The sequence below is a fragment of the Micromys minutus genome (genome assembly GCF_963924665.1).
Source record: "Micromys minutus genome assembly, chromosome: 24".
Taxonomy (NCBI): domain Eukaryota; kingdom Metazoa; phylum Chordata; class Mammalia; order Rodentia; family Muridae; genus Micromys; species Micromys minutus.
Window position 1 is genome coordinate 40,073,903 of NC_137959.1, and position 19,398 is coordinate 40,093,300.

The 19,398-nt window shown below is 45.5% G+C and overlaps 1 protein-coding gene across 1 annotated transcript in view; it reads left to right on the plus strand.

The window, feature by feature from the left end:
• HSD17B2 (hydroxysteroid 17-beta dehydrogenase 2) overlaps positions 1 to 19,398 on the plus strand; it is a gene marked incomplete at both ends in the record, with an annotated part of 59,109 nt that overhangs the window by 19,871 nt on the left and 19,840 nt on the right. Inside the window, one exon of the mRNA XM_080937148.1 lies at positions 12,737 to 12,949. Coding sequence (XP_080793274.1) covers positions 12,737 to 12,949 — 213 coding nt within the window. The remainder of the gene's footprint in view (positions 1 to 12,736; positions 12,950 to 19,398) is intronic.

Sequence of the window (19,398 nt, forward strand, 5' to 3'; positions counted from 1 at the left end):
AGTATTTGGCTTTAACTGGAGATGGGCAGGAAGTTTTCAAGCTTTTGGGTATCTGTTTGTCTTTGCCAACAACTTTCAGTTACTATAGTGAAATACTGGTGAAAATCAACTTATAAAGAAGAAAGGTTTGGGACATTTTGGGGGAAGTTTTTGATTATAGCAGATTGACCCCACTGCTTCAGGGGTGGGGCGTCACATTGAAAAAGAAGTATGTGGTAGAGCAAACTCTTATTAGCCTCTTGGCAGGAATGTAAGGGAGAAAGAGGAAGGAAGGTCAGCATCATACAAATCCCTTCTCGGGTAAGATGTCATGACTAAAGATCTCCCTCTAGGTTCATCCACCTCTGTGTAGTAGGTTTTTACCACTGGCTGACAGTGCTTTAGAGGGCAGAGGGCAGAGGCTTTAATACAGCCATTGTGGAACATTCCAGATACAAACTACAGCATCACCCCTCGTTCAAATCCAGCCAATCAAGAGATGTGGCTCCTAGGTTTGGTTGTATTCCAACACCTCACAAAACAAGCCTACTGGTGTCTGTCAGCAGTTCCAGGAGGTGGAGGCAGGAGGATCAGAAGTTCAAGGTCATCCTCAGCTACATGGAAAGTTTGAGGCTAGCCTGGGCTAGAAGAGACCTTGTCTTAAAAACAGCATCTAGCTGGGCCCAGAAGCTGCTTCCTCATGCACGAGGGTGAGAAAACAAAGCCACTGTGTTTTTCCTTCCAAAGAGCAGGCATGGGAGCTGGTTCACATTGAGCTATAGATGTGTTTGGAGTCCTCCCTCTGTGAGGGAGCTGGGGTCACTGTTGTTACTTTACACCCTACCCAGGTGCTCAAGGAGAACGTGCTTCTTAAAGAGACAGTCAGGCTTCAGCGCTGACTCTTGCTCATCCCCACTGTGTGCACATCCCCACTGTGTGCACATGGCTCTCTCAGCATCTCAGTTTCTCGTGTTCTCACAGAAATAAAAAGGGTTAAGGGAGAATTGTTCGGGAAGTTCTTGCCACAGGAAAAGGACCGTCTACTAATTTCATTACAAAGTATGTATGAAGTTGTAACTGTTTTCAAGGGGAACTCACTAAGCTATGGGGTGTGCCTGTGTGTGTGTGTGTGTGTGTGTGTGTGTGTGTGTGTGTATGTGTGTGGTGATGTGTGCCACTCTGCTATGTGGAGCTCAGAGGACAACTTGTAAGGCTTGGTTCCCCAGGGATGGAACTTGGGTTGTCAGGCTTGGTGGTACTTTATCCTCGGAGCCATCTCTCCAGCCCAGCTGTTAGCATCTTCTCAGAGTGTTACAAACAAGGGAAGTAGGTGTCTCAAATCTGCTCCTCCTAGAGCCAGAGCTGAGTCCAGTCCAGGCCTCAGGGAAGTCTCACTGGTGTTCTAGTGTTTATCTATTATCTTAGGATCACTTAACTTACATAACGAGGAACAAGCAGTGTCAACCCAAGGGTGGCAGTCACACAGATTGCCTAAGTCTTAAACTAAAGGGAGGGGAAATTGTTTCCCCATTCATTTCCCACAGACTCCCAACCACATAAACAACTCCCAATAGATGTCCTCATTAGAGGGCACAATGTCTTTCAGGGACCTTAATTCAAAAGTGTTCATGCTGGTCACACCACAGAGAAGTGTTGGTGGTGAGTGACAAGCTTCGTTCCTAGCCGAGGGGAGGCCACAGGGATTGTTTTTTCTTTTTAGGCCAGCTAATGATTGCCTCTTCTGTGATGAATTGAGGCATATCTTTGATATGCAGTGTGTGTGTGTGTGTGTGTGTGTGTGTGTGTGTGTGTGTGTGTGTGTGTGAGTGAGAGAGAGAGAGAGAGAGAGAGAGAGATTCTGATGTAGAGTCTTAGAAACATTTACAAAGTAGGCTGACACATAGTAGGCCTTCAGTTCCTGTGCTTGCATACCTCCACTAGACACAGAGTTCCCTAGCAGAAAGTGTCTTGGTGGCCCTGAAGCTGCTGCCTACTGTAGGCTCTTCTTTCTGTTGCTGCAGGTTGAAGATAATGTTGGTAGCAGAGGGGATCAGAGGGACTTTAGGGACAGAGCCATGTCTCTGGGTGTTTCAGTACTATGGTGACAATCACAAGTGTGTGTGTGTATGTGTGTGTGTGTGTGTGTGTGTGTGTGTGTGTGTGTGTGTGTGTGAAGAGACCATAGATGCCATCTATCTGTTTGGCTTTTGTTTTGATTTTAAAGGTTTCTCATTGGCCTGGAACTGGGCTAGGCCAACTGGTCAGCAAGCTCCAGGACTTGCTATCTTCTTCTCCCCCGTGCTAAGGTGGAAGTGTGCACAGCTCACCAAGTTTGTGGTTGTTGAGACAGGATCTCACTCTGAAGTGTGAGCTGGCCTAGAACTCATTATTATCCCTACCTGGCCACGAACCTCCCATGGGCTGAGATTAGGATGTGAGCTGCCATGCCTGGCTGCAACTCTCAGCTCTTCCCTGTAGGTCCTGGGGATTGAACTTTGGTCCTTGGACTGCACAGCAACCATTTAGCAACTGTATCCTGGCTCACTGTGGCAATCTAAGAATCAAAATAGAAACCATTGTTGTTCCAGAAGCTAGAAATCACCAACGAAAGCTCAGCTTCAGAAGTATATCACAGGTTTTACCATTCTTGTTTTTGGAAGCAGTTCCCAAGGGACCCTAAAAGCACACATCTTACCCCATAGCCCCATATCCACAAGCTGTATGCATCCCATTCAAACAACCTGGCCCCAAGAACTCCCAAGCCAGTGCCAAGTTCCCTTTGGCTAAACTTGTTGCGGTAAAAATAAAAAGTAGTAACCTTTTATCCTGTGCTAGTGCGGGCAACTGTAGGACCGCATGGCACTCTGGGAGATCTTTATCTTAGAGGCTCCACAACACCTCTAAGTACTCACAGACGCCAGCTTCTTTTGACCCAGGTTCGATCCACTCTGACCACCCTGGCTGCTTCTGTCTCAGGTGGTCCATGGCCGCCCCAGCGTGTTGTTTTTATTCACTTTCCCTTGGCATGTTGTTGCCAAGGCTTGCACACACACATCCCAACTCCGTGGCGGGCTTTGTGCATCCCACTACTTTGAACCCAATTAAGTCACTACATCAAAGAACACACCAGAATACTCTGATCCAATTGGTAGGATATAATTTGCCCACCTAGATAAGTCAAAGAATCCTGTACAATTTCATCTCATAAGATAGTCATAACAACGTTATCCATATAGAGATGCTCGGAGAGAAGCATCCTCATCTGCCTCCATGTTACCTCCTGAATCTCCTGCTTTCTCCTCCTCCTCTTTCTTTCCTAGACTCCCCCCCCCCCGACCTTTTCTTCTCACCCAATGATAGGCTGGACCGCCTTGTTGTATAATGACATCATCCTACATAAACTAAACACTTGGTCTTGAGTGTTTAGTTTAATATCATACATCAAGCTGGGGTAGTGTCTACTGACTGACTCATACAGCGCCCCCATGTGGCAGTAGTATAAATACAGTTTGAAACTAGATAAATTCTTTTGTCCTTCTTTTAAAAAAACTTGCTCCTTGAGAATTTCCTAGGATCATACTATATTTACATATTTTTTTCTCTGCTCAGCTCCTTCTGTGTGTCACTGTCACCTCCTCTTTTAAACTCAAACTTATGACTAGGCAAAGTTACTTCTCTTCAATTAGTATTGTCAGATGCATGTATATGTATATGCATGTGTGTGTGTATGTGTATATTTATATATGTATATGTGTATATGTATATGTGTGTATGTGTGTATGCATGTGTATATGTATATGTCTATATACATATATGTGTATGTATGTGTATGTATGCATATGTGTATGTGTGTATGAATATGTGTATATGCAAGGCTTTAGAAAATTCTTTTTGTACTCCAAATGGCTGAAGGACCGAAATTAAGATGAAGAACACATGGCCTTGGGAAGCAAAGGATTGAAAGTGCTCTGTTTCGCCGTTTCATCATTTTGCAAGCTACAGTTTAACCTATGGGATCAATGTATACACTAGAAAGGACAAAATCCAGCGCAGAGACGACAGGAGGGGACAAAGCCCCACACTCAGAGGAGAAGTTATTGGCAATTACAGATGCCAAGAGAAGGAGAGTCAGTTTTCCCTAAGGGTGCGGCTCAAGGCAGGTCAACCGTGCTACAGTCGACTGTCCCCACCCAACAGAATGTGGGGAGCACAGATCGAACAGAGCAGGAGGTGAGAGGGCCGGAGGAGATCTGGAAGGAATGGGGAAGAAAGGGGAATAGGATCTAAATCATATACGACTCTCAAAGACCTAATAAAAAGTGCTACTTGGCCATTTTGTATTGGACAGATAATTAGGGGCTGATCCCTGAGAGCGAGGGGGAACTCGGAAGGAGTTGGAGGGAAGAAACATGAGAGAGGGGCTGAAGGGAGGAGGGGGAGGGAGAAGGTGGCGTAATTATATTTTGATTAAAATCTAGTTTAAAAGTTTTAAAAACGTTAAGTCGGAGCTGGGGAAAGTGTTGGTAATATTCCTTTTTTTTTTTTTAAATAAAATTTGCAAACTGTATAAAGAAAACCTTGGACTGTGTGAAGGAGCTGAGTTATGTATGTTACAGAACAAAGACAGGGCTAAAACTCTTCACCATCTTGATGAAAAATGACACCATGTTAAGGCATGCTGAGAGCATGTAAGACAAGTAAGGAACATGCGACAGTTACTTCAAAATGGAAGGTGGAGAATAACAGATCTGTTTGTGTGTTTGTGGTGTATGTGTGTGTGTGTAAGTGTGTGTTTATGTGTGTGTTTCTCTGTGTGTGAGTGTGTATAGGTATGTAGTTATGTGTGTGTGAGAGCATGTTTGTGTATGTGTTTGTATGTGTGTATGTATGTGTGCACAGTGTGTGTATGTGTGAGCACACGTTTGTGCGTCTATGGATGTGAGAGCATATGTGTGCATGTGTCTCTGTGTGAGTATGTGTATCTATTTGTACATGTGTGTTAGTATGTATTATGTGTGGTGTATGTGATGTGTGTGTGTATGAGCATGTGTGTATATGTCTGTGTGAGTGTGTGTGGTATGTGTGTTTGGTATATTATGTGTATGTGAGTGAGTATGTGTGTATGGTCTATGTGTTTGTGCAAGTGTGTATGTGTGTATGAGAGCATGTGTGTGTATGTCTCTGTATGTGTGTATGTGTGTATGTGCATATGTAAGCATGTATGTGTGTATGAGAGCATGTGTGTGTGTGTGTCTGTATGTGTGTATGTGTATATGTAAGCATGTATGTGTGTATGAGAGCATGTGTGTGTGTGTGTCTGTATGTGTGTATGTGTATATGTAAGCATGTATGTGTGTATGAGAGCATGTGTGTATGTGTCTCTCTGTATGTGTGTATGTGTGTGTATGTAAGCATGTATGTATATGTATCAGTGTTTGCTTGTGGATGTGTGTTAAGTGTGTGTGATGTGTTAAGTGTGTGTGTTGCCACTTTTGACTCTTTCAAGCTCTTTGAAGAACAGTGAGCTGATAAGGAAACTGCACAGTGGCTTTCTGAGGCATTATTTCCCACCAAGAATAACTTAGCTCATAATTAACACATCACTTCAGGAGAATGTCTGTTGTCATAAGCAAGAGACACACACAGGCAACAACTTTATTTCAGTTGCACCAGTGAAGCTAAAGTGAAGGGTGTTTTTATAATTGAAACATTTTCATTAATTCAGTGAGGATTTTATACATGCACAGTCTATTTTGATGGTGTAGGAAATTTTAAGTGAAATGATTATAGTAAAAATAGCAGAGAGCCGAGAAGCCTAAGAAGCGAACACCTGAGATCGGGAAGTCACATTTGGGACTGGTTCATCTTAAGTGATTGGCACTTCATGCTTACAAAGCTTTACACAAAGACCCCACTCCCACCCCTTTTTTCCCCTGTTCTTGGCACTGAATCTAGAGCCTTGGGCATTGTAGGCACATGCTCTACAACAGAGCTATAGCCTCCCTCCCTTCCTCTTTCCATTTTAGACAGACTCTCACTAAGTTGCTCAGGCTTGTGTTGAGCTGGTTCTGCACCCCCATGGGTCTGGCATTTTCGGTTTTCCTGCCTTAGTCTCCCCAGCATCTGGAGTACCTGTCTGTATCACCACACAGTTCTCTCACCATACAACTCTTAAAGATTCCTGACAAGTTATACGTTTCCCTCTGGCATATCAATTTTTTTCTCCTCTCCTCTTCTTTCCCTTCCCTTCCCCTTCTCTCTTTCTCTCTGTCTCTTCCTCTCTCTCTTTTCTTTCCTTTTTCTCCTTTCAAGGTGGGAATACTCCTGTGTCACCCTGGTTGGCCTGGAACTTGCCACAATCTCTTGCCTTCTGCCTCCGGAGTGCTAGGTTTACAGCTGCACCCTGACACACCTAGCTGCATAACTGGTTTTTCATGATGGCTTTTACACTTAAGGGCTGCATTGCATTTTCTCGCCTCTTGCCCAAAAGGGACTCGAGAACTTAGTGTTTGTTCTGAGGCCATGGGTGTCCAAGCTATTGACAGAAGGACTGTGAAGACTGTCACCTGGACCTCAGCATTTCCTGTCACCTGGACCTAAGCATTTTCTGGCACTCTGGCCACCTGATTCACATGGTCTGCTGAGCTGTTGAGTTCTCCTTGTGAGTCAGGCATGGTCAACAGTGACGACAGTTCCACTGTTCACAGTGGCTAAGTTATGGAAACCATCTAGCAGTGGAGTGGACGACGAAGACGTGTACACACAGTGCAAGCTTTTTCAGCCACAAAGAAGAACGGCATCATTTCATTAGCAGGAAAATGAATAACCAGAGTTGCTTCTACTGAGCAAGTTAAGTCAGATTCAGACAAATACCAGGGCTGGGCTCGGTCATGGCTGCACCAGCATGAAATCCTGAGTTTGGCCCCCAGGACTCATGTACAAAAGCTGGGTGCAGCAGTCAGAGAGGTGGAGACAAGGAGGTCTTTTGGGGCTTGCTGGCCAGCCAGTCTGTCCAACCTGGTGAGCTCTAGGTTCAGAGGCAGGGATTGAGAAAGACACCAGTCCTTGACTTCTGGCCTCTATGTGTGTATACACACATGCTTGCCCAAGCACGCACACACAAACACAAAGAGAGAGAGGAGAAATCACACGCTTTCTCTCATTTGGGAGTCCTAGGTTTTATAAGATCATATATGTACAGACAACATGGAAGTAGCCCTGGAATTACCTAGGGAACCAAGGTGACCAGTGAAACTCTAAAAGGGTAAGAAGAGGGAGTGTTAAGGAGAACGGGAGGGTTATGATCAAAGACCATCATACACTTACATGAAAATGGCCCTGTGCAATCCTGATTAATAAATTTTAAAAAAGGGGGGGCCTTCTCCTTAGTATTCAGTCACCCATATTCCCAATCATCCTGACTGACCAGTCATTCTGCACAGTGTGTGCTCAGACCTCTGCTGTGAAGGACATGAGACTTTCATTCCAGGGTTGTATGCCCAAAGCCCTGTCTCCATCTAGACTACCTCTGCTGTCCCTTGCTGAAAGAGTGAACCTTCTTTGCCTCAGTTTCCCCCTCTGTCACCTGGTGATAATAAAGTTACCTATTCCCCCCCCCCACACACATCCAAGATGGCTGTCGGTGAGACCCACTGGCACCTGATAGTCATGCTGTAATCTAGCTTAGGAAAGAGTGTTCTAAGCCACTGTCCCATTGTACACAGCTCAGATGAAACCTTTGGCTTTCCTGGACTGGCTTGACTCTGGGTTCCAGGCTTTGGGAGTGTTGAGATGTTATCTCATCTCAGTTTCCCAGATTTCCGCTCTCCTAAGGTCTGCTGGTCTATCACTGTGAGGACCAGCCAGCACAGCAGGGTCTCCACCAGTGTGAGGGACAGACCAGGCCAGTTTTGACATTCTAGGACTTCTGAGAAGCACTGTGTCCCCTGATTGCTCAGGTCAGCCTGGGAGAGGGGGCTGATTAGAACCCTACTTTCCCCACAAGGAAGTGGAGGCTCCAAATGGCTTAGTACACTTTCCGTGAGGTTCATCTGGGGACGACAGGGTCAGGCAATGATTCTCACCCACAATGTTCAAGGTCTGCCACTAGAGATGAAGGTTCCATTGGCCAACACTTGAAATCCCAGTAGAGGGTATGGTGTCATTTTAATTTTATTTTTGAATCAAACATGCTTTTATATATTTATTTGTTTGTTTGTTTGTTTATTCTTTAGCTGGTTTATATTGCTTGTGTTTATGAACCTTTAACAATTTTTTTCCTGAGATTTTAAATATGTTTTAGGGTTCTATTGCTGTAATGACCAAAAAGCAAGTTAGGGAGAAAAGGGTTTATTTGGCTCACACTTCCACATCACTGTTCATTATTTAAAGAAGTCAGGATAGGAACTTAAACAAGGGAGGACCCTGGAGGCAGGAGCCGATGCAGAGGCCATGGAGGGGTGCTGCCTACTGGCTTGCTCCTCAGAGCATGCTCAGTCTGCTTTCTTATAGAGCCCAGGGATGGCCTCACTCACAATTAGCTGGGTCCTTCTTCACTGCTCACTAATTGAGAAAATCCCTTACAGCTGGATCTCTTGGAGGCAATTACTCATCTGAGGCTCCTTCCTCTCTGATGACTCTAGCTTGTGTCAAGTTGACATGAAGGCAGCCAATACATAACAGAATTACATTTTCCCCTTCCCCTTCCTCCTCCTTCCACACCTCCACACCCTCCCATAAACCCTCCTTGTTCTTTTTCAAGTTTATGGCCTGTTTTCCTTTCATTGCTGTTGTTTATATGTGTGTGTATATATGTACGTACGTGTGTATGTGTGTTGTTCTTAAGTACCTAAGTACGAACTCCTCATGCTGTAAATGTTACTTGTATGTATCTTTGGTCCTGGATAACATTTGCTGTGCTCTGCCCAGGGAAGGCTCTTGCTCTCAGTATTCCTTAGCTGGCTGTAGTTCTTCGTAATAGCAGGCTTTTGGTTTTAAGATGGGGCCTTTCTCTGTAGCTCAGTTCAGCCGGAGACTTATCATGTGACTTGGAACTCATAGCAATCCTCCTGAGTCAGCTCAGGTCACAGAGGTACCCTATTATATTCAACGCTTCGTTTTGTTTTTAGAGACAGGCTTTCTCTGTCTGTGAGGAGCCAGGTATCTCTGGCTGTTCTAGAACTCATTTTGTAGACCAGGGTGGTCTTGAACTCACAGAGATCTGCCTGTCTCTGCCTTTGGAGTGTTGGGATTAAAGGCATGGGCCACCACCATCTGGCTCAGTCCAACTTATTCTTAAAACAGACTTTCAGAGCTAAAACTCAGCACTGTATGACTACTTCACAGACATTAGTCTATTCAACCTCTTTATTAAGCCCATTGTGCAGATCTGGAAGCTTCCACCAAGAAGTTCACACAGGCAGGAGGGAAAGGCAGAAGAGCACCTGGTCTCAATGCTAAAAGTCATCACAGCTGAGCATAGCGGTCTCTCACAAACAGTGGCTTTAGTCATTTACTAGTCAGTTGGGTTAAGATGACTTAGTGGGCAAAGGTGCTCATAGTGAAAGCCAGGTAGCTCAGTGCTCAAACTCAGGAACCCAGGTAAAGGCAGAAGGGAGAGGTGACTTTACAAAGTGATCTCCTGACCTCCACATGCATATGCAAAACCACGCACGTAGAAATAATGTTTTAAAATGCAGTGGCCAATCCAAAGGAGCCCTTTTAACTAGGAGAGGCCATTCTGCATGGTTTTTGCAAGGGACGCCCAGATCAGGCAGGGACAATTGTGGAAGGGAGCATGCTCTGTTCAAATGGCCTGCATGTGTCTCAAGGATGGGTCATGAGTGGCTCTGATGAATGGCACACCACGACCCAAGGAGAGGCCAGAACCTTTACCAAAGTTGGGTATATTTTGCTGCCGTTTATTAGTGGGGCAAGCAGGTCAGTTAACCATTTACGAGGCACAGCAGAAATTTGGAAGCTCTGGGTCTGACTTTATCCTAGGTGAACAAAGGAGGCATTCATGAATCTCATCTGATATATTTGGGGAAGGGGATTCCTTTTTTTTTTTTTTTTTTTTTTTTTGGAGAGGGCTACTGGGTTGTCATAGTTGGCTTTTTCACAGTGACAAAAGAAACTTGGGGAAGAAAGGATTTGCTTGGTTTATACTTCCAGGTCACTGTTCCTCATAAAGGGAAGTCTGGGCAAGAACTCAACACAGCAACGTGGAGCAGGAACTGAAGTAGAGGTTATAGAGGAGTGCGCCCAACATCTTGCTCAGCCTGCTTTTCTATCCAACCCAGGACCCTACCTGCTGAGGTGACACTACCCACAGTGGCCTGGATCCTCCCACATTAATCATTTATTCATGGAGAAATATGCCCTGCAGACATGCCCATGGGCCAGTCTGATGGAGGAATATGCCCTGCAGACATGCCCATGGGCCAGTCTGATGGAGGAAATGTCTCGATTGAGATTTACTCTTCCCAGTGTCCACTGGCCAGGCAGGGACTCTACCATTAGCATGTCTCCTCAGACCTCTTTAATTTACTTTTAATGTTTTAATCTCTTATTTTGAGACAGTGAGTGTCAGGAGCCATAACAGGATAAGCTAATAACTAGCAGATGATCATCCTGAAATGGCCAGCCTTGGATTATTATATAATCTGAGACTGATTAAGTAAAGCTATAAGGGATTCATTTTATAAAAATTCCCGCTATTAAAATGTTTTTCCTGTTATTATTAAACATATATAATAATCATTAAGTAGTAGCACACCCCTTTGGAGCAGATCTCTGTAGATCTATGAAGATGGACTGTCTTGTAGTGATGCTATATAGACAAATAGACAACTTCTTCTGTCTTAATGATGGTCCTATAAGAATTCCTAAAATTGTAACAGTGATTATTAATCTCTTTTACAGTGGGACTGCTATTAAGTCCTTTTGTGACAGTCAAAACTGCAATGAGAACTCTGCCAGTCTCCCGAGTGTCACCAGTTAATTGCTCTGAGATGGTAACCAGACTTTCTCCTACTCAGAGCACATTCCAAGAGGTTGTAAAACAATTAACCAAAGGTCATAAAAAAGGGAACTAACCATTTATTATAGGTGCTAGGACAGAGGATAAAATATTGATTGGGTTTATCTATACAAAACTTCACTAATAACTTAGTTATGACTTTAAACCTTCCGTGAACCTGTGGAGCTGAGACAGGTGATGGATGTTTAGCCAGATAATTACTCCTAATGGATCTGCATGTAAACATTCTCTGTTGTAAACTTCTATTTCAATTTATGATTTGATTTTGTGTGTGTGAACTTGTGATGAACTTGGTAGCATGTGATCATTTTTCCGAAAGATGTGTAAGTACTGAGGACAAAGAGAGAAAATGGAGAGAAAAAAATTTTCCCTTGATAGAACTCCCCCCCTTCCTTGCTTAGAATCTTTCCACTTTTCCTCTTAGATAGCTTTTACAGCAAAGTTTTCCCAACTTAGTAATAAACACTGTAATCACTTTTCTAAGTGTCCTGTTTTCTTTCTGCTAGAAGGCTGAGAGATACAGTCCAGCAGTTCCCGCTGAGATAAAACAAAGGCCACCTTACTTAATTCCCTGCTATTAGACAACAGGTATCAATGACTAAGCCAGGAGCCTTTTACCCTCAGAAAGAGCAAGGAAGTGTTTAGGACTTTTTAGAAGTTATCATCAGCTTTTCAGTATAGTTAGAGAGCTAGAAAGTCCTGAGACCCTCAGACTTTAAAGCTGTCACCGGAGTCCTACTCTGTGCACCCACCACTACCTTCCCCAGGAGGCTCTTGGCAAGTGAGTTACTCAGGCAGGCCTTGTAATTTGCAATCTTCCTGTCTCAGCCTTTCAAAAAAACTACAGTCACAGCACAGCTCTGTGACACCATGCCCAGCTAGAAGGAGGATCCCCGTCGAGAGTCACTTCCCAGAGCAGGATGGGGCAGGAGCATTTCTTCCCCCTGCCTAGTTGCCAGGGTCCCAGGCCTTAAGCAGAGTTTGTCATGGCATCTTCACAGTTTGTAACTCTTTCCTACTCAAGGCCAAGGCTCTCCCTGGGACCTTTCCTGATATAGGTAGGTCCCAAGCTTATGGTCCAAAGCACTGCCTATGAGGATGCCTTCAATGTCATTCTCTGCCCTGAGAACATGAAGTCAAGATCAACACCTTGAACTCCTTCACCTGGCATGTATATACATATGTATGTTGTATATGCATGTATGTATACACATATATGAGTATATATACACATGTATATATACACATATACATGGATACACATATACATATGTCTATGTCTGTGTATATATATGCATGTATATATATATATATATATATATATATACATATATATGGTATATGTATGTATATATATATATATATATATATATATATATATATATATATATACACATATATATGGTATATGTATGTATATATAATGATTTTCCCTGGTACATTCTTTTTTTCAGTCACCCTGAGCCAATCTCCTCCAGCCCCCTTTCCCTTTCTGCTCACTATATTTTCTACCAAAATTCCTTCTTTCTTTACCTAGAGTTAGCTGTTTGTCTTGACATCCCCAGCTATTTCCTAACAGCCAACAACGCAATGTCCCAGACTCCCTCCCTCCAGGGAGCAGAGACCATCATATAAACATCACGTGGTGTTATCCTCATGAAGCCATCTTGCCTGTTGCATTGGTTTGAGCTCACCCTGTTGTCTTGGCTCTTGCAGGTGCGGATTCTGGTTTCGGCCATGCTTTGGCCAAGCACCTGGACAAGCTGGGCTTCACAGTGTTTGCCGGGGTGCTGGATAAAGAGGGCCCGGGAGCAGGCGAATTGAGAAAAAACTGCTCTGAGCGCCTTTCGGTGCTCCAGATGGATGTCACCAAGCCAGAGCAGATCAAAGATGCTCACAGCAAAGTCACAGAGAAGATTCAGGACAAAGGTACCAACTTCCTTGATTCTCCCTCGCCTCACTAACCAGTGTCAACCTCCAATGACCATGGCTGCTGACCTTACCAGAGGACACTTGTACTGAGCCTCTGCTATGTATGTGCCAGAGCCTGTAACAAAGTTTGGAGTGACTCAGATTTAGGTTCCCTCTTCACAGAATGCACAGAACTCATGTGTACAAGCATACACATGCATGTGTGTCTGTGTAGGCCAGAAGACAACCTTGGCTGTTGTTCCAAATGTACCGTCCATCTTGTCTTTTGAGCTTACCAGTTAGGCAATGTTGACTGGCTAGGGAACGCTGGGGATTCTTCTGTCTCTGCCTCCCTGAGGCAGGGGTTGGTTACAAGTGTGTGCCATGATGACAGGCTTCTGAAGAGGTGGATTCTGGTGGATTAAACTCAGGCCCTCATGCTTGCTAAGCAAGCATTTTATGGACTGAACTGTCATACAACCCCACCCCCACCCCCACAGTCCTGTCTGTCACCTGCTTCTCCTTGGTCACCCTCTCAGCACCCTCCCATCCCCTGACCTTTGCCTTTCTCTGGCAATAGCAGCATGCCCGGTCTCTCCCAGCTTAGCTCACAGCCACAGGGCCATGTGCCCCTTTTAGGTTCTACCCACCTTCCCTCCTTCATTTGTGGCCAAGTCTCCATCTGTTTCCACTTCTCCATGCACACATGTTGGTTCTCACTAGGCCTCCTTACTTGCTCTGCTCAAAGCTACCACTATCATCTTGGAGAGCAAAGACCTTCTGTTCCCTGAACTGTTCCAAAATGACACCCACCCCCCTGCTCAAATTTGGGGTCCCCAGCCTCTCTTTGGCTCCCCCAGACTTCTCTCTGTTACCTCTGCTTCCTGGATAGGTCTCTTTATCTCCCCTTCAAATCAGAATCTTCCCAATTGGCTCCATCTGCAGCCATTCACCGACTGCCCCCCCCCTCCCGTCAGACCACTCTGTCCTTATGCACGCTTTGTTCCCTCCCATTGAAGGAGGGCTTGACAAAATCCATGCGTGAGCCCAGAGCATGGCACATACCCTGTGGAACCCAACATGAGATGAAAGAAGAACCTCCTCATTGAAGAACTGATTCAGAAATCTAAGATGGTGCCATCAAGGGGTTAATTTTGAATTCCCAGACCCGTGGCCAGGGGGCGGTCATGTCTGAGCATGCCTGGATACCTCCATCCCAAAGTTTTATTATTGCAGCTTACTTAAGGAGAGCCTCTGAGGCAGGAGCAGAGGGTGTGTGTGTGTGTGTGTGTGTGTGTGTGTGTGTGTGTGTGTGTTTGCATGCTTGTGAGCATGTACAGGTCAGAGTCAAAACCAGGTGTTTAATATCATTCTCTGTCTTGTGTTTTTGACATGGATCTTGTTGTTTGGGCCTGTATGGTTGACCAGCAAGCCCCTGGGATCCCTCTATCTCCTCTAACCCCTTAGTGCTGTCATTACAGCTTTTGTGGGGGCTGGAGACCCAAACACAGGTCCTTATGCTTATTCACTAAGCAGCTTAACCAACACACTATCTCCCCAGTCCTATCAGCAGCGTTTAGCTTTTAAAGCTCCCTGGGTGATGTTCATATTTGGTCAGGGTTGGGAAAACTAATTTACACTAATACCTTCCAGAGCTATGCAGCCCACCTGGAAAATTCTTCCTTAGATCTGGACCGAAATGCACAAAAATGCCTTCCAAACAGTTCCACTCATATCCCAGAGGTTCAACCTCACTGTGTTCAGAGATGACCTTGTTATTTTCTTCCCAATGTCAACCTGAAAATCAACCTGCCTGCCAGCACACCTGCTCATTTGAGCTAGTGACCTGGAGAAAGACGGTGGGGGCCACTGAGACCTCCAACTCAACCACTGATCTCTCTGTCCTAACAGCCAGTTCTGTCAGCTTTGCCTCCTAGATATTCATCACCTGTCCTGTCCCCAACATCTCCAAATTCTGTGGTTCATTGCAGGTTTTACTGGTTCCTGTCTGGGTACCAAAATGGCCTCCCTACTTCCTGTGTGGGTAGCCAATGGTCTCCCTACCTTCTGTATGCCAATAGTCCCATGCTGCCTGTCTACGTATTCCCAATGACCTCTCTGCTGCCTGTCTGGGTACCCCAATGACCCCCACTACCTGTATGGGTACCCCAACAACCCCATCTACCTGTCTGGGTACCCCAATGATCCCCACCACCTGACTGGGTACCCCAACATCCCCATCCACCTGTCTGGGTACGCCAATGACCTCCAGTCACATGTACTTTTCAGTGAACTATAGTCCTCATGACACACACCTCTTCTGTCACCTATTCCCTAGAGCCTCTGAAGTATGAAATCTCTGGGACAAATTACTCTGTGGCCATGATTTGTTTTGCATATGGCTCATACAGACCACAAGTCTGGCTCCACGCTTCCTCCTCTACCCACACACAATCCCAACACCTTGAAGATCGAAGCTCCATGGGACAATGGCCTGGCAAACCATTTCTCTGTGGTACCTGATGCTCCACTTGGTCCACTCTAGAATGTGCCAGAACAGAATGGTATTTCCCACTGCTGCCACCTAGCTTCTACCTCCCCGACTTTCTGTCCCATCTGCTTCTTCCAATGACTATTGTCTTTGCCAACAAAGTCTTTGTGACCATTGCTCCCTACTCCCATGGGGACCACTCATGCCATTGCTCCCTGGCTTTCCTGGTGAGCTGGGCTGCATTTCTTCTTTTCCAGACTCATGGTTATGCCTTATTAACTCCTCCATCACCTCCCTACGGTAAATGCCTGCTCCTCTCCAACTCCCTAGCAAGTTCCTCAAGAATAAGACCCATGAGCATGTCAGGACTCACTTAGATGCAAATGACTCAACCTACTGCAAACCTACTAACACAAAGAAGGAACGTGTTTGCCTACTGGACTGTTGGTTCCCAGCATCTCTGGATCCAGGCACTAAGCAATGCTTTTGGGATCTGGTTTCTGTGTCTGGATTTTGTTTTCTCCAGTGTTGGCATTAGCCTCAATGAGCTAGAGGCTGTATGTGGAAACCTTGGACATTCCAGGTCCCAATTTTCTGCACAGCCAGCACAGCCAGTGTAAGGGGGGGGTGAGAAGACCTACCTTGTTTTGTAGCTTAAGGATTCTTATAGAAAGGAAGTAGAAGAGTCTGGAACAAGGCAAGAGGTGCTCAGTAAAGGCCCCTCTGTCCCCCAATTCAGTGTTGAGAACAGTGAGTACTTACTCATAAATACAGTGGTTCTCAACCTTCCCAATGCTGCGACCCTCTAATGCAGTTCCTCCTGTTGGGGTAACAGCCCCCACCACTGCCACAAAATTATTTTTGTTGCAACTTCATAGCTGTAATTTCACCACTGTTATGAATCTTAATGTAAATGTCTGGTATGCGGGCCCCTGTGACATGGGTCATGACCCACGTGGGAGGGGCCACTGCAAAAATGAGATAAAAAGAACAAGGTTGTTAGTTATTTGGGAATCATTTCTCAACAAGTATAGCATGGGGCCATTGTTTTCTTTTTATATAGAAAGATTGTGTGTGTGTGTGTGTGTGTGTGTGTGTATGGGGGGGGAGAGAGAAGGGGGGAGATGGACAGGCACACAGACACACAGTTGCTAGGTGTAGAAAGACAGACACACACAGAGACACACAGAGAACCACAGAGGTCAGAAGAAAACATCAGATCTCTGAAAGCATCCAATCTCTTGGAGCTGGAGTTACAGGCAGAAAACAAAACCCTCCCAGCCTGGGTTCTTGGAACTAAATTCCAGTCCTCAGACAAGAGTAAGCTCTCTTAGCCCCTGAGCCATCTCCCCAGCTTCCCAAGCCAGCACATTCTAGGACATTCTCCCAGCCTGATCTTTGACCATCCAATAGGCCTCACTCGCCACTCATAAGTCTGACTTAACAATGCCTTACAGAAGGAGACATTGGATGCAGAATCCCTTTGTGAGATCCAGTAGGGCAGCACTGACCATCTGCAGCGATGGAGTGAGGAGTTCTAGACACAGGAATGCTGTGGGAGTACCCAGGCATGAGGTGATGTGGGAGCTCAGTTTTCAGGTCATGAGTTCCTGTCCCTTTACAGTTAGCATCCTGAGAGGCAGCTGTCCCCTGGGCCAGAACAAGCATCCCACCTGCCTGCACACTCCAGGTTTCTCCAACCTCAGTCCTCTTAAAGAGAAACTGGAACCGCAGTTTTTGTAGTTAGATCACTACAAAAGAACTATGTAGCATCTGTAGATAAAGAGGCTGGTCTTCTGGATGACTGGTGACCATATTGTATTCCTTCCTGCACAGCATATTGTTGCTTTCCTGTTCACCTATCGATCATTGCTAACTGATGCTAATTAGTGCCAAGCCAAGACTCACAGGCGTGATGGGCTTACTGGCCAGTGCAGAATTCTCTGGTAGGTTAACAAGTACCAGAACATGGTTAGATGTTAGCAATAAGTTCTGTTAATGGCATAATCATTCCCAGTCACCGATTACATAGTTTATGAAGATCTGGAAGATGGGAACCCCCCAAACCCAAAGAGACAATGGAGGCTGTCATCACGATGAGCCGCTTGCTTTGGTTGGCCCACTGACCCATGAATGAAGAATGATCTTCGAAGTGGTTAAATCAGAAGAATACCTTTGGACATGAAAAACTGCATACCATTCAAATGTCGGGGTCCATAAGGAGAAGCACATATGAGCACGGCCTCTCCTCTTTGCTTGCACACAGCCTGTACTCCATACTCACTTGTGCTGTGATGGCACAGGCAAGCTGAAGGGCTTGCAAGAGGTAAAGTGTTTGGCAAATGCCAGAGAAAAACAGTTTAAAGGAAGAGTCATTGGGCTCATGGTTTCATTGCTGCTGGGCCGTGATGAGTCTGGGCATCCTCACTTTATGGTGAACAGGAAAGGGGAGGGAGGGAGGGAGGGGAGAGGGAGGGGGAGGGAGGGAAGGAAGAGGGAGGGAGGAAGAGAGAGATGATCACTTCTAACAAAGCCACTTCTAACAAGTGCCTACTGGGTCCCCAGTAGTCCATATAGCTATTAGCCCATTAGTCGGCTAGTCAAACCCTCCTCATGACCCAATCGCTCCTGCAAAGACTCACCTCTAAAAGTTGCACTGGGGAACCAAACAAGTCCTTGGAGGGACACTTCCTATCCAGACCACAAGAGCTCTCTATGGAAAAAATGTTGGATGATACCTGGTCTAGAATATTCTCAGGCTTCAGTTGACTGACCCAATATCCACATCAGGCAGAATGGGGTTGTACCCATCCCTGTCTTAACAGCTGCTGCTCTCTCTGTGTGAACATCCCAGCTAAATGCTCACGGCCTTCGGTGCCTGCCTGTGATCACGAACTCTGGCTCACAAGAAGCGTAATTTTATTTGCTGTGACCCATTTTGGTTTCAGTTTAGAACCATCTTTCATTTCCCTGGGGCACTATTTAAATACCCAACAATAAAACATCTGGTCTCGATGGCCAATGCTTCCTGTTGGCCCTCACTGAAGTGGACATAGTTCTCATGTGCAGCCTGACTGCTACTACCTTGTCTCTGCCACCAGACAGGCACTGTGGTGTCTCTGCCACCAGACAGGCACTGTGGTGTCTCTGCCACCAGACAGGTACTGTGGTGTCTCTGCCACCAGACAGGCACTGTGGTGTCCCTGCCACCAGACAGGCACTGTGGTGTCTCTGTCACTATTGGGGATAAGCTCCCCTCCCTTTCAGACTACAGCACTGGCTTTGAATATGCTTTAGGATTGTGGAAAGTTAACACAGTAGATGCATTAGTAAGTAATCACTTACTAATGAAAAGTTTCTGCCGGGCCGTGTCAGGCCTACAGAAAGTGCACTGAAATGACCTTTCACGACATTCTGCTGTGCTCATAGGTCAGTGCCTTACTCAGCCATCATCAAAGCTTCCTCCAGGCAGCAGGTGGGGACAAATGGAGACCCACGGCCAGACATTACGCAGTGAGAGACCTTTGTATACAAGATGTCTCCAGCACATCCCTCCCCTCAGGGCTCAGGGAAGAGTGTAAGAACCAGAGGGAATGGAGGACACCAAGAAAGCAAGACCTCTGAGCCAACATGAGCAAAAGTCATATGAACTCACGGAGACCGAAGCCTCTTCTGTTTATGTGCTGGCTTTCAGTTCAGTGTTATGGGATTCCTAAGTGTGTGACTGGGCGGGTCTTTGTTTCTTGTGCCTTCTCTTGGCTCCTTTCCTTCTCTTTGTCTTTTTCCAATTCCAATGTGTTAGTTTTTGTTTTCTCTTTTTTATTACTATATCATTTCTTTGTTTTATTTTATTATTATCCCTTAGAGTCTGTTTTCTAATGAGAGACAGAGAAGGGGTGGATTTGGATGGGAGGGGAAGTGGGGAGGAACTGGGAGAAGGAGAGGGAGGGTAAACTGTAATCAGGGTATATTACTC